Source organism: Trichoderma breve, chromosome 2, assembly GCF_028502605.1.
Source record: "Trichoderma breve strain T069 chromosome 2, whole genome shotgun sequence".
Classification (NCBI taxonomy): Eukaryota; Fungi; Ascomycota; class Sordariomycetes; order Hypocreales; family Hypocreaceae; genus Trichoderma; species Trichoderma breve.
This window is the reverse complement of record NC_079233.1, coordinates 6,474,238-6,488,588: the sequence shown is the minus strand read 5'-3', so window position 1 is coordinate 6,488,588 and position 14,351 is coordinate 6,474,238. Positions and strand designations below refer to the sequence as shown.

The following is a 14,351-nucleotide window of genomic DNA, read 5'->3' as shown; positions in this document are numbered from 1 at the left end:
AAAAATCCAAAAAGATTAACAAAGGAAGAAAAAAAATTGCAAATGCCACCCAGCCAAAGTTAACAATATGATGTATCCGATATTACCCCGTTAGCCATCATCCCATCAGCGTAGCTGATCAGACACCATCGCTGGACGGCCCCAATGTCTTCCCGACCACTCCAGAGGCAAATTCCCAATGCAACGTACGCAGGATTAACGCAAAATCCGAAAGCATCCAATTAGACCAAAGCAAAATAAGCAAAGAGGTAGATAACCAACCCCGTGAGGACGGTCGACGTTTCTTGGTTGAGACACGAATCACTTGCCATCAGTATCGGTTGTGGCGCTCTCCTCTGCCGCGACTCTCAAATCATAGCTGAGATCGAAGCATTCAGCAAGGAGCTCACTAACACTGCCTTGACCTTCAGGAATATCGCCATTGACAACAAATTTGCCATCCACCCTCAGGTTATCAAGCGAGTTGAGCTATTAAAACACTGGTTAGCACATAGAATGAAACTTTTCAAGTGACATTGATGAGACATACCTTCATGCTATAAGGATACAGCTCTCTGACAGATGACACGCCGCCACTGTTCCGTACCTCGACGAGACACCTCTTGAGAGTTTGCAGTTGGTTATAGATGGGCAAAAGAGCCTCAGAAACTGGCTCCGAGGCTAGTATGAAGGAGTAGATGTAGGCGTAGCTTCGCCGAATCAAGTACAGCATCGTCCGTTGCGTATACAGGTCAGCAGGCCGGCCCTTGTCATCGTAAAAGTTTCCATTCTGCCGGCTTTCATCAATCTTGTCGAGCTGGCGTTGGAAGTCATACAGGTCTGTCTCGCGAAGAGCCCAGGCCTGTGTCAGGGACAGCTTCTCCAACTCGTTGCGGATGCCAACAAGGGTGTGATATGTCGGGCGGAACTGCTCTGGCATAATTCCCTTCCTATTACACAGTATTAATTGCATGGTCGTTTCAGTAGCGGCTGTTCATTTACTCACCTCTCCAATACAATCTCCGACCACTTAAAGACTCGCTGGTAGAGTTCGCCAATCTCAACAGAGCCTTGGGGCACAGACCCGTCCTCATTGACAAATTGGTCACCTTTGCGCTTCTCTCCAATATCTAGAAGCTGCTTCTGAAGTTTTTGGACCTCAGTACTTGAGAACTACGCCATATTAGAGTTAGCGACTCAAATCCAATTTCACTAGGTGATAATACGCACATTTGCTTTTGTGTTTGCCAAAGAAATGGACCGTAGAATGGAAATCAACTTCTCATGTGTAGCAAGCAGAGGCTCGCCAATGCGACCTAACCGCTTCTGGAGGTTCTCCAACATCGCCAGGCATTTCCCCACCCGGTTCGACAGCAGCTTGAGGAGGTATGGAGAGTTCTCGGGCTTGCTGTCACGAGTTTTGGCTTGTGTTATGCTGTTGGAAAGGTTCGACAGGGTGGATTTGATGCTCTCGAGGTCCTTGGCAGAGTAGAGGTCAGCCTCGGTCAAGTGGTCGAGCAGCCGCTTGATTGTCGATGTCAGCGCGTAGCTCGCGGGGATATCATTGTTGCGTCCGATGGTGAGGTAGAAGAGAGAGAGAAGCTGGAAGCAGCTTTCCAAGACTTTATCGACTGTTGGATGCGCAGCTTAGCAAACGAGTCTCTGCATGGTTTTGAGCGGGTTCAACTTACGTCGGTTCTCTTCCTTGTTCCCTGTCTCGGTCCGGATTTCGTCCAGCTCCTTGACCCTTGAGATGGTCTCATCGTAGAGGGGGATAATATCTTGGCTCCGGATGTACGTTGTCCGGTCCTGCTTCAAGAGCAAGAGCTTGTCGCGGATGACGACGAGACTGTCTAGGACGGCCTGTTCCCGGGCATCTTGCGGTAAAGGCACTGCGGGTGTATCCATATCTGCTGCTGTGACCCTAAGAAGTGTAGAGTATAGAGGAAGAGGGAGAGCCGAAATGGTTCACAAGCAAACTTGCGCTGTCGTAAATCAGCTAGAATGCTTGGGGGGAGCGGAAAAGATGTTCGTCGACGCCCTGGCTTCCAGTTGTTCCGGGAATGACGATGCAGGATCCAATGGCTAGTTCCGGGATTCGTCGGCCAATTGATAGCCTTAGAATGCACACTTCGGGGTCGTTCTCAGGGGTGGAAGTTAACGCAAATTTAGTGAGATTCGGTGCTGTAACCGCTGGTAGATGTAGATGAAGAAACAAACAAGCGTCCCTGGATGCGCAACGGCAGCGAGTCGCGATGCTGCTTGTCTTGCTTCAATGCAGATGCTGGTGGGGAAGCTCAGCTCAAAGGTGGGGTGGGCTCTGGATGCGTTTGGATGCTTTTGGAGAGTGACGACGTTGCGCATCCGGGCGGCCTCGTTGCAGCTGACGCCCGGCCGCTGATTGGCTGCGGCGATCCCGACCAATCAGCGGGCAGCCCCGCTTGCGGCACACGAACCGGCACGCGGAAAAACCATTGGCCCATTCGCTTTAGGTCTTCAAGCCCTCCAAGCCCGCGAATTTTGGACCAGGGTAATTTTTTGTGGTCCCCTAGCCTGGCCTTTTGTGGTGATAATTGAATTGTCCAAACCACTACTCTTTTCCCGTGCAGACTTGACATCTTCCCATATCCGCACAGACAAATCTCACACAATGTCTACCGCCGAGCTCGCATCTTCCTACGCGGCCCTGATCCTTGCCGACGATGGCATTGAGATCACCGTGAGTTGCTTTCCAAAATCCTCGCTATATCGCCCTTTGTCGCCGGGCGCAGAGCCGAAAATTCTGTGCCCCGCGAAAAGGGCGACATAGAGAAAAAACCGTGGGAGAGTGTTTTGTGTGCTAAGCGACAATTTTCACAACCATATAGGCCGACAAGCTCCAGACCCTGATCGCCGCCGCCAAGGTCGAGGTTGAGCCCATCTGGACATCAATCTTCGCCAAGGTACGAATTTCCGAAAGAAACCCGCCCATGACGGAATAGGCTCTACGAAGTCGAAGTTCCAGAAATACCGAGAGAAATGAATTGGTCACTGACGAATTATGGTTTTTTTCGACACACAGGCTCTTGAGGGCAAGGACATCAAGGACCTCCTGGTCAACGTCGGCTCCGGTGGTGGTGCCGCCGCTGCCCCTGGCGCTGCCGCTGCTGCTGGCGGTGCTGTCGCTGACGCCCCTGCTGAGGAGGCTAAGGAGGAGGGTACGTTCTGGCTGCTACTCCGCGAACCGAAGGGATCGATTGTACTAATATGTTTCTGCAGAGAAGGAGGAGTCCGACGAGGACATGGGTTTCGGTCTCTTCGACTAAACGGCCAGCTCCACCTGTTGCGGCGACTGTTTTTTCTCTTGCTTCTTTGTACTTCAACTGCATGGCACTTCGGGGTCTTTATACACATCGATGGATGCATACAGGATGGAGTGGGCGCCTATATCCTGCGTCCTGGGCAGAGTAGCTTCGTTCATAAGGATAATATGATGAATGCTCTCACACGACGGAGTTCACGCGGGGAGGGGACAAATAGTCAATTAAATGACTTGGGAAGAACAAAAAGAAATTTTTTGACAAATGTTGATTTTTTTGCACTGGCATGCATTGCCTATTTGCTGTGAAACTGCGTGAATGGGGCCCGACCTGCTCGAGATTGGGAGTCCCCGTATCCGTAATGACGGACGCTATGTTCATCTACTGACAAAAGCGCTCGAAGACGTTACCCTTGGCCCAGAATTCGTCCCAAGGCTGCTCGTTTCATCGCCGCAGCCTCGTATCCCTTCTCATGCCTTGCCTTGATACAGTGATACAGAAGACTACACCAGTCTATTTTACAATGAGCACAGATGAAGGCACAAGTCCTGCTTCCTTAAGCGTCTTGGACATGTCCACATCTCCTTGGAACGTCTTCCTTGGAAATGTTGTCGTAAATGTCGTCACTGGCTTACCAGTCTCGCTCTGCAGCTGTTGCGCAAGCTCAAACAGCGTCGTCTCTGCCGGTAGCGTCTTCATGATGTTCCCCGAGTCTGTCTGCAGCTTCAGCTTCGCCTCCGTGTGATCTGCCTTGGGTCGTGGGGGTGCAGCAGCAGCAGCGGCGGGAGCAGCGGAAGATGAAGCCGCAGCCTCAGGCGCTCTGCCTTCACGAGCGGCCTTTGCTTCCTCGGCTTTGCGGCGGCGCTCGGCTCTGTCCTCTTCGATCTTGGCCTTGATGCGCTTCTTGGCTTCAGCCTCCTCAAGCTTCTCCTTGCGCTTCTGCATAGCCTCCTTGATCTGCTCCTTGCGTGCCAACTCCTCCTTTGCTTCCTGAGTTTCCTTTGTAGACTTTTGTCGTATTTTCTATCAATGGGTTAGAAGAGGGGCCAAAACCGTACGGCTAGGCGGAGGGAGAGTAGATAATCACCTCGTTACGCTTTGCATCCTCCTTGTCTTGGTCTGCCTGAGAAGCCTTCTTCGCCTTGAGTCGTTCTCTCAGCTCCTCAAGCTTTGCCTTTTTCTCCTCCTCGGTCAAAGGCGCAATTTCCTCCGTTGACTCGGAGAAGTCTGTATGCTCACTATGATGGTGTTAGGCTTAATTCTTATTTAAAAATAGAGAAGATGACCATACGTCTTGGTGGCATGGTAGCTGGCCAAATCGTGGTTTCTAAACCGCTTCCCGCACTCATTGCAGATGAGAGACTTGGCCGACTCGCCCGTTTCCAGCTCAGCAATCTTTGCCTTGGTCTCATCCTCGTCCTCGTCGTCATCTTGGGCCGCGGCCTGAGCAGCTTGGATTTCCTCGAGTGACTTGTCCTGGTTATCTTCTAGCCACTGCAGAGCTCCCTGCACTGCGGTTTGCAAAGACACGTGTGAGATGAGGCGGCGCTGATGCTGGGAAATGGTGGTCTTGAACACTCACGTCCTCCAGACTTTTTGACGGCGAGCTCAGCCCGAGCCCGCTCAAAGCCCATGTCAATTAGGGTATCTAGATCGGAAGCCATATTTGCTGAAATTTGCTCTTCTCGGTATGGAGAGCTGTGAGATGGAGAGGATGGGGTGTGAAGTGATGAAATAGGTGTGACGGTAATGGGGAGAGTGTGGGGTAGAAGGTCAGTAGAAGAACGAAAGCTCGTAGTGGAGATGTTGCAGCTGCTGCAGTTTACAGAATTGCTTAAATACAAGGCATTTATGAGTTGATGAAAATGATAAAATAAGTCAACGAGATAAGTAAGCAAATAACGTGACTCGTGGGATTTATTGAAGCACCTTTATTCACTTCACTGACCTTCGGAGATGCTCTTGACTGCACAGCGTCTGAATCGTTAGGTACCAACACCTACGTAAGATGGCGTCAGTGCTACATACACACATACATGTGCTTATCTCCTACAGAACATTCTGCAATATTCTGCAGGGAGACACTGGAAGCTATATTGAGACATTGAACGTATAGTAGAATGCCTGTTTACATCACATCGCCAACGTATTCAACGTGTAAAGCTGTCAATTCACCTACTGAGCTTATATGCCACTTTTCTCCAAGCTAATTCAGAGGTGATATCACAAGACGCAGCAGCTCTACACTGGTGCAAACTGTAGCTCCAGAGCATCTGACCCTGCCATCATATGATAGAGATCCAGCACTCCCCTAACTATCCTCAATTTCCACACGTGCACCATCACAAGATGCTCTTCTCAAACTCCCAAGTCTCTTTTCGCGTAAATTAAATCGCCGTAGCGTGCAAACTTCGCTGTTGTCTCAGTGCTTTATCCCCCCTGCACGGACACAAGACCCTGAGACGGCTTAGTCATGCCGCATCTCATTTGGCCAGCTCAGCCTCGCCAGCCAATCTCGATACAGGGGCCGAAGCGACATGCCATCCATCAATCACGTCTCCGGATCTCTTCTTTGTAATCAAACAACAGCTGCCCGTCCTCTCAACCACCGCTTGCTCTCCCGCTCTTGTTTCGATTATACTTTTGGCACAGCCTCTTGTCTCTTCTTCTTGATACTCGTTATTCTTGCCTCCCTTTTTTTCAATCTCATCTGTCGATTTTCCAGGTCCGCCGCGTTTCCCCGCCGCTGCAGCGCCATCGACTCGAACACGACGACATCTTTTTGCTTTCCGGCTCGTGCCCAGCTTCCGACCTTGCCCCTAGCTCAACGCCAGCATCTTCTCCGCAGCTTCATTCGCCATGTCGGTCGAGATTGAGCCTGTTGAGCTGTCCTTTCGGCGTATGTTGTCTTTTCCGCCCTACGTGGCCGTGACGCCATCCTGAGCGAGAGCATCCATTGACGGACTGGCAATGCATAGGGCCCTTCACCGTCGAGGTCGCGCAGATCCTCAAGATCAAGAACCCAAGCTCATCGCCTTTGGCATTCAAGGTATGTCCATGTCGTGATCCGCATGTGCCACCTGTAGCTTCTGCAGTTTCTCACGACTGCATTTGTTTGTGGATACCTCCTGTTTCAACAAGATCCCTGCTAACTTTATTTTCCAGGTGAAAACGACGGCTCCCAAGCAGTATGATTGACCTCCTCCTTGCGATTCTACATCCGACTTGTCAAGATGGAAATTTAACATGTTTTCTTCTCTTTAACAGGTACTGCGTTCGACCAAATGCGGGCCGTATTGAGCCTGGCCAGGATTTCGATGTTACGGGTGCGTTGGGTCGCTACAAGGCAGCAACGGTTTGTGCAATGCCGCTGACACTAGCATAGTCCTTCTGCAGGCGATGAAGGCCGATCCCCCGCTGGATGCAAAGTGCAGGGACAAGTTTCTCGTCCAGTCGGCCCCCATTACTCCAGACAAGGAATTCGCCAGCATTGCTTCAGTGGTGAGTCCCTTGACGCCTACCTACATCCTCGGACACATGAACTGACCGCACGTTACACGTACAGCTCGAGACCACGGAAAAGTCTGCTATCTACGAACGAAAGATCCGAGTCAACTGGCTACCCGCAGGTGACAGCCCTGACCATGGTCCCACCGCCGTCGCGACGCCTAGCAAGCCTACCGCGGTGAATGGAGTGCGTATCAATCTTTACGCTGGCTTGACGATGCATGTAACTAACGGTGGCCCATTAGGCATACGATACTCCCGATGCGCCTCGATCCTACTCCTCTCCAAGTGCTGACGACGCCTCAAACGCCGCACCTCCTCCCTATGCCAATGACGATAGGGAGGATGATGATTCCAGACCGCAGACCGCCAAGTCGGCCGCCTCCAAGACTGCCGCCGTCAGCTCAGTCCTAGCGGGATCAGAAGACTACAAGGCCAAGATTGCCCAGCTGGAAGCTGAATTGGCAAACTACAAGAATGGCGGCCTCCGACAACGCAATGTTAAGGGCAGTTCCGAGACGGAGAAGAGCTCAGGCGGAGCTCTTGCTCAGCAAACCAAGCAAGGTGTCGAGGGTGTGCCTGTCAAGATTGTGGCCATCTTGTGTCTCGTCAGCTTCCTGCTTGCCTACGTCTTCTTCTAAGCTCTCCTCTTGATGAGGAGTGACATGTTACTTTCCGAGCTAATGAGGATTGAGGAGGGGAAGTACTGACAAGGTTAACGGCCAACCTTGAATTAGAGGAGGTTCTCGCCCACATCTCGGCGGCAATGAAAACTGCCAATCATGAGAGGCAGACTCGGCCAATTATTATATATGATGGATGGGGGACGGCGCATTGATTTTGAGTGTGTACGAAGAAAGTGGGAGAAAAGATGCGTGAGCTGTGCTCCTTAGCGATGCCAAAAGGGTGCTGGCGAATGGAGAGAGAATTGTGATGGAAGCAGGGCTGTCCCATGCTTTTTTGGCTCGCCGAATCTCGTTGAATCTTGTCGGAGTGAGTCTGGGCATGCGTGCAGTTCTCTGTACTTTACTTTGTTTTTTTTGCAGTAGTTTTCTTAGTATCTCATAGGCGTGTCTTTGCTCCTTTCTTTCTTTATTCGCTTTCCTGTCCTGTCATTCCTTTGTCTTTCCTCCTTTTCTGAATATTTCACTCTACATGTTTTGTTATTTCGCTTGTTCTTTCGATTTCGGGGTGGTGTTTCAGCTGTTTATTCCTTTTGTAAGTAATTCGGTGGATCCAAGTAGAATGCGTGCCTTGCTCGTTTGGTGGGCAATATCAGGTACTCAGTCAGGTAGGTAGGATTGGAAAAAAATCAATTGATGAAAGTTTTTATACAATGTGTTGCCATACATGAATCTTGTCATATTCTCGAGCTTCTTCCTAATCATGCCACGTAGCATTTCATTTCATTTCTCATAGCTATTCTATAGCCCCCAACCCGAGGGCTTGAATCCGTCTGTCTTGGTTTCATCTATAACCGTTAATTCTTCTTCTTTTTTCTCGTTACAACGCCAAAGGACAGAGTGAGGTGCTTTTTTTATATCGTAAAGAAACGCTTATTACAAGATTCTAGCCCTCCCAATCCGAACAATGGCTGTGTGTTGCGTACACCACAAAACGACATGAAAACCACCCCCTTTGATGGTGTATTCCTTTTTTAAGCCTCGATTTCCGATTGCTTCCATTTGACAGCGCCGCCAACGATACGGCCGCCCTCCCTTCTCTTGACACGGCAGCTAATACCCACGTTTTCGTCGAAGATGAAACGCCAGATGGCATACACCCAGCTCTCGTGGCGGGGAAGAGGCTCGTAAAACTCCTTTGCAATGTCATACACAGCGTGAAGTCTCGTCCAGGGAATGGCCGGGAAGTCGTGGTGCTCGTTGTGCAGCCCCACATTGTAGGTCAGGATGTTGAGAGGGCCGTAGTAGGAAAATGTCTCTGGAACGGGGACCTTGTTGTCCGGGTTCCGCTGAGTAGGGGTGACGGTCTCGTAGACGTAGTGCTCGGCGATGAAGTGGCCGGCCAGGGGGTGCAGGCTGCCGGCGAGGAAGGAGGAGAGCAGCAGGTAGAGGAGAGCGTTGGGAGAGGCAAAGCGGAAGAGGAGGACATCAAAGGCGATTTGGGTGACGACGTTGAGGAGGTGGATCCAGGTCATGGGGATGCGGTAGACGGCCATGGGGCGGATGGCGTAGAAGAAGATTTGGAACGTGCAGAAGAAGGCCTTGCCGAAGATGGAGTCGAGGACGAAGGCCTCTAGGGCAGTGGGAAGATCGGTGTCAAGGCCATCCACGCCAAGGGACTTGTGGTGAGTAAGGTGGTATGGCTATAGAGAGTTAGTATATCGTTTGATTTGGTTTGACAAGAGAGTGTGCTTGTGAAACATGGTGGTGTCGATATTGGGGGTTTGACGTACCCTGAATGAAGCACTATAAGGAATGCCAATGGGCAGATTGGCAAAGATGGCGATGAGCCGGTTGGCCAGCGGGCTCCTGAAGGCGAGGTTATGCGAGATTTCGTGGATAGCCAGGAACAAGTTCTGGTTGGCAGTGGCGCCGAAGACGTAGGCGACGGCCCAGAACTTCCAGGACCAGAAGGGCGTTGACCGCAGGAGGTAGGCCAGGACGATCTGGAGCCCGACGACGCCGGCAACGACATATTTGGTCAGAGGCTCAGGGCCGCATAGTTTGAGGACCTGTATTGGAATATCTTGCGTTAGCGGTTGTATTTCGAGTGGCGTGGGGATAGATGAGGGAGCAGCTTCTTGCCTCGGGATGGGCCTTGATGATGGCCAGACGGCGTGTGCGGTGCGGCTCTTCGGTGTAAGTCCAGAAGAACTCGTGCAGCTTATTATTATCGCCATCGGCTGGAGCTGGAGCAGCAGCAGCAGCCTGAGGCTTGGCCTCTTTGGTGGCCGTTGTGGCGGCTGACCGAGCCATCTGGGGAGATGCTGAGAAAGAGGAGATTGATTGATGTGGCGATGTTTGGATGATCAATCAGAATCAGAATCAGAGGAGAGCAGCAGCAATTGACCGTCTGTCTTATCAACGATGGCTGCCGTGGTTCTGGTTGAACAGATGTTGAGGTTAGAAACGGCCGCGCAGCTTCGCCATCTCTATTCCGAGCTCTCACCGGACCAAGTGGGCTGGCTGTTCTGTTTCGTAACACCGAACACAAAAGCGGTGTCTCTAGCTTCTTGCAGTAAACCGAAACTGCACCAAACAAATTCGCAGAGAGGTTACAGTGCATCAGGTACCCAGAACCGCCTATTTGTGGAGGGGCAAAGAGGCGCTGGAGAGGCTTAGCTTCAGGGAGGGGGGGAGGCGCTGGGCCAATCAGGGTGGTGGGGTGGTCTGATTTGGACGAGTTGTGTTACGACAAGATGGACGATTTGTGAAGAGTTGGGTGTCAAGAGAGGGGGATTCGATGGAGATGCTTTGAGGGGAAGAGTCAAAGAATAATATATCTTAGATTGATGAAATTGTTTACGTTCATGAGGTTTGATTTGTTATTTTGCTGGAAATGTATCAGTATACGAGGGACTCCATAACCAGATCTCTGCAGGAATACCCGGGAGTAAATCACTTTTGCTACATTGAAATAGAATATCATATCTCAATTGAGCAATCCTAGTCAACTGATTCAATTGTTGAGTATGTAACTATCTTTTCAGTGGCAAAAAAGAATCTTTCATACCATGCTTTTTGTGGCCATGATCAGCGAGGAAAAAGGATACGAAAATGCTACCCATGAGAAATTGAATACCTAGAGTTGGATCACACGTGAAGTTCTGTCTTCATCTACAACAACTCAACCACAACAAGGTCACTCCAGCTGCTGAACGGCTTTTAGAAACCAACTACATTGATTACATCATCATCTTCCATCATCATTATTTCACACATCATTTCATCACATCCCTCTACAGGTACAACTACAACTACGACTACGAGGCATCTGCGAAATCTTACGCTACATCTACAAGTCAGTCAGCTTCCGCCGAAATCGGAAAATCGTACGGGAAAAATCCAGGAAAACGCCGTGCATTTCTGCAGGTCTTTGCAAATGCTCTCCAAGAAAAAGTATTCATCGTGAGAGATGTAGTAAGTATTTCGTCTTCTCCGCCCCCCCGTACGCGGCTCATCTATTTGTACACCTCCGCCGCCGCCCATCATGTGTATGTGTGTAAGGTAATATAGGTAGGGTATGTATCTCGATGCCGTCTTGTTTGCCAACATCGGCTCCCTTCTTCCCTCTTTTTCTTTTCTTTTTCAACTCATTACTTTTTGGGGTATATATATATATATCTTCATGACTTCATATTCCGTTGCTCTTGCAAGAAAACACGCCGTGGACTGTGCCAGCATCGAATTGATCGATGATGCCCTGTACACTGGCATATGTGCCCACTGTCAGGAAGAACACGCCCATGATGATGATGGCAATGTTCACGGCCGTGGAGAACGCTGCAGTAATGCTGTTGCGTTTCCGCCCAACTTGCTTGTCCGCGTTTCGCATGCGCAGGTACGCAACGCCCCAAAAGATGAAGCCGAACCAACTGTCGAACAAGGATGACATGACGGACAAGACTGAGTAAAATGACTCGTTAGTATGAGAAAGATGGTGGCTTCAGAACGGTCAGAACTTACGTGAAGAAAAGAAGGGAATGACCTGAGAAATGATAAAGGCGAAAATCCAGGTGACGAGCAGGATGCCGAACCAGCTTCCCCATCCCACAACGGTGTGGCTATTCATGTGCACCGAGTTGCGAAACGCGCGGAAGAAGACGAAGCGGGCCGTCACCGAGGCATACAGGCATCCGAGGAAGATGAGAGTTGGGATCATGAAGGAGAAGGAAACCTTCTTGTAGAGATCATCCAACGATCCAAACGCCGGAGCCGTGACATATTGGTTGCCAGTGTAAGCATAGATGACGCCACCGACAATGGAGAAGACGATGATTTCGGCAATCGTGCAGGCCCACAGCGACTTGGGGAATTCCCTAAATAGCGATCCAGTCAGTATAACTGCAACAAGGACAACAATGGATTGGAGAACCGAGAAAGCTTACCGAGGATCGCGCATCTCAGCAATGAAACTGGGGAGCGTAATCTGGCCAATAAAGGTGTAGCTAATGTTGAGGAAGGCCGACATGCCATTGACAAAAGTCGTGCCCTTGACTGGAATAGCCGTGACAATGGGCGAGCCCAGAGCCGCAGTGTATCCTGCGGGCTTGTTCTGAACACCCGCAAAGATGGTTGCCAGCAACACAGAGATAAAGGTAAAGATTGCCGACGCGGTACCGAGCTTGGACATCATGCTGAACGTGCGAGGCAGAGACGCAATCAAGCAAATGACTGTGACCACGACGCCAAACTCAACGGTACGGCAGCCGCCAACCTTGTCGCTTGCAGTCATGGTGTTGAGGTACTCTGCGCCAACCAGAACATGAAGAGCCTGGATAAATGTATTGTTCAGGACAAACATGATGGCAGTCAACCACCACGCCCATTCCTTGCCCCAGAAGAGCATCTGGCCAATGTCGCACACGTCGCGCACCTCTGGATGTCGCAGACAAAACTCCCACAGGACAAGACTTGTATAGAGCACAAGGGCTGCAACAACAACAGTCAAGATCAAGCCGGGGACGAGACCCAGCACGCTGTAAGACCAAGGAAAGCTCATAATGGCCAAGCAGATGTACTCGCTGAAGAGAAGCGCCGCAGTCTTTTGCCATGAGCAAGTTCGATATTGGATCGAGGTGCCATCTTCCGATGCGAGCTGTCGGTTGAGGATTGCTTCGCTGGACTCTTCGCTTTCAGAGAGATCGCTCTTGAGGTAGGCGGGCAGCGGTGCTATACGGGGACCAACCCAAACGCTGGAGCCGCCAAATAACGAGGCAAACCGCGAGAAGCCACTCGAGTGAGACGTCGTCGCCTCGAGATCTTCGGGTGGTGTCTTGAATTTCTCAGACATTGTTGCGACAAGGAGGGGTGATCCCAAGGGAACAATGAAGTGGCCGAAATGGGAAAGAAAGGGAAGATGAAGAAATAACCAAACAACAAGATCAATACGCTTGAACCATAAACCGGGACTCCAAGGAATGAACCAAGCACATCGACTCGAAATCTATGGAGGCTATGTGTGGTTTTGATAGTAGAGGAAGAGCAAGAGGATGGGAATGATGGAAGGATGATGGAGCGTCGGTGCAGCGAGGGCCCGAGATAAAAACGGCGATCCTTCCCATGCAGTGATGCTGCTTGTCTGTATGTAGACCGTTTCCTGCCCAATAAACGGCCTCGTAGGAGAAAAAAGCAGGCAAGATTTGCACCACCAAGAGCCCCTTAGCGCAGAGACGGCAGGGATCTGGCGAGCACGTCAACCACCGCGACCATATCTACACCATTAGAATGGCTGAATGGCCCCATATTCCCATGTTCCTACGGACCTGTTAGGCAGGCCAGCCTCCGGAGAGTCTTCGCCAAATGATGACGTTATTCCGCCTCCACGATCTAGCGGGCATGGATTGAGGGCCTCTAGCCCGCCTCTGCAGCCCGTCACGACGAATCCTGTGGAGTCGCATCATTTTTAGCCCTGGCCGAGCCTTGTGCCTTGCTCCAATTGCTGCAAAATGCTCCGCACGACTCACATAATTTGCCGATTGATCCGCCTTTGCTCCGTCGAGAGTGGATGGGGGATCTTCGCGGGTGGTCGCAAACGGCCCTTCGCCGACTCGTCGGTCGCATTCCAACCAAGAGGATTGGATAGCCTGCTTGCGTGCTCGGTGAACTTGGATACGCAAGTTGGCAAGGGAGGAAAGAACTGGAGTCGCCGAATGAATGATTGGGTTGATTGGGCAAGGCGACGGGGCTAGTTTTCGGTGGCTGTTTCGACCAAGCCTCTTGCGTGAGCGGCCAACAGATATTCGCCCTTGGTGAGACTTTCTCGTGGCTTGTTCCTGGAATCGAGGCTTTTAATCTCTGATTCTTACTCGCCACGGTGCTTCGCACAATACTCGTAGAACCGTCGGTGGGTGGCCATTGTAGCCATTGGTCAGCTTTGGATCTTGGAATCTGAGAGAGAAGTAAGCAGACACTTGCGGGTTAGTCTCTCGTCCTCCACGGAAACATTGCGCAGGAGAATTTAGCCACCAGATCTGGCCTACCGCGTAGAACAAGATTCAATGGCGTTTCTGACCGCATTTGGCGGCGCAAACAGCGGCTGGACTCTTCTAGCTCCGACTAGGCAGAAGCATTTTCTCGTCGGCTCAAGCAGAGAGCAAGAATTAGCATCCTCGTGTCGCGAATAGACTGTCCAGTTGCGGCACACGCAATTGTTGGAGCGTATCGCGCAATCTGCAGGGCCAGAGTCTAGGCGAGTTCCAAAAGGACCAGGTTCCAGCGATTTTAAGCTTATTTCAGAACGTAGCTTTGCTAGCCACCGTTTGCACGTGCCGGCACTCTCAACGTCCAAAACGTTGATCAATCTGGCAGATCTTTTTGCAAAGTCGACAAGTCTGTTTCTTTTGCAACTGGCGTTTTCTTTCTTTTCTTTTTCTTTTTGTAG

The 14,351-nt window shown here is 50.8% G+C and overlaps 6 protein-coding genes across 6 annotated transcripts; 2 read left to right on the top strand and 4 right to left on the bottom strand.

Moving 5' to 3' along the window:
* Positions 1–300: 300 nt before the first annotated feature.
* On the bottom strand, positions 301–1,887 carry T069G_04193 (uncharacterized protein; the record flags this gene model as incomplete). Its single annotated transcript, XM_056171403.1, has 5 exons — positions 301–468; positions 530–929; positions 986–1,152; positions 1,210–1,610; positions 1,671–1,887. 5 exons carry the CDS (start codon positions 1,885–1,887, stop codon positions 301–303), a joined length of 1,353 nt encoding a protein of 450 aa, XP_056032295.1.
* Positions 1,888–2,629: 742 nt separating this feature from the next.
* On the top strand, positions 2,630–3,284 carry T069G_04192 (60s acidic ribosomal protein domain-containing protein; the record flags this gene model as incomplete). The annotated part of the gene is made up of 4 exons (XM_056171402.1): positions 2,630–2,698; positions 2,847–2,921; positions 3,041–3,176; positions 3,238–3,284. 4 exons carry the CDS (start codon positions 2,630–2,632, stop codon positions 3,282–3,284), a joined length of 327 nt encoding a protein of 108 aa, XP_056032294.1.
* A 507-nt stretch (positions 3,285–3,791) lies between these two features.
* On the bottom strand, positions 3,792–4,942 carry T069G_04191 (uncharacterized protein; the record flags this gene model as incomplete). Its single annotated transcript, XM_056171401.1, has 4 exons — positions 3,792–4,301; positions 4,366–4,516; positions 4,570–4,789; positions 4,861–4,942. The coding sequence occupies 4 exons, from the start codon at positions 4,940–4,942 to the stop codon at positions 3,792–3,794; spliced, it is 963 nt and encodes a 320-aa protein (XP_056032293.1).
* Positions 4,943–6,137: 1,195 nt separating this feature from the next.
* T069G_04190 (MSP (Major sperm protein) domain-containing protein) lies at positions 6,138–7,426 on the top strand (the record flags this gene model as incomplete). The annotated part of the gene is made up of 7 exons (XM_056171400.1): positions 6,138–6,177; positions 6,257–6,327; positions 6,444–6,466; positions 6,546–6,604; positions 6,664–6,779; positions 6,844–6,972; positions 7,031–7,426. The coding sequence occupies 7 exons, from the start codon at positions 6,138–6,140 to the stop codon at positions 7,424–7,426; spliced, it is 834 nt and encodes a 277-aa protein (XP_056032292.1).
* Positions 7,427–8,442: 1,016 nt separating this feature from the next.
* On the bottom strand, positions 8,443–9,724 carry T069G_04189 (fatty acid desaturase domain-containing protein; the record flags this gene model as incomplete). Its single annotated transcript, XM_056171399.1, has 3 exons — positions 8,443–9,111; positions 9,202–9,480; positions 9,554–9,724. The coding sequence occupies 3 exons, from the start codon at positions 9,722–9,724 to the stop codon at positions 8,443–8,445; spliced, it is 1,119 nt and encodes a 372-aa protein (XP_056032291.1).
* A 1,378-nt stretch (positions 9,725–11,102) lies between these two features.
* T069G_04188 (transmembrane amino acid transporter protein domain-containing protein) lies at positions 11,103–12,761 on the bottom strand (the record flags this gene model as incomplete). Its single annotated transcript, XM_056171398.1, has 4 exons — positions 11,103–11,374; positions 11,435–11,787; positions 11,857–12,447; positions 12,490–12,761. 4 exons carry the CDS (start codon positions 12,759–12,761, stop codon positions 11,103–11,105), a joined length of 1,488 nt encoding a protein of 495 aa, XP_056032290.1.
* Positions 12,762–14,351: the final 1,590 nt, after the last annotated feature.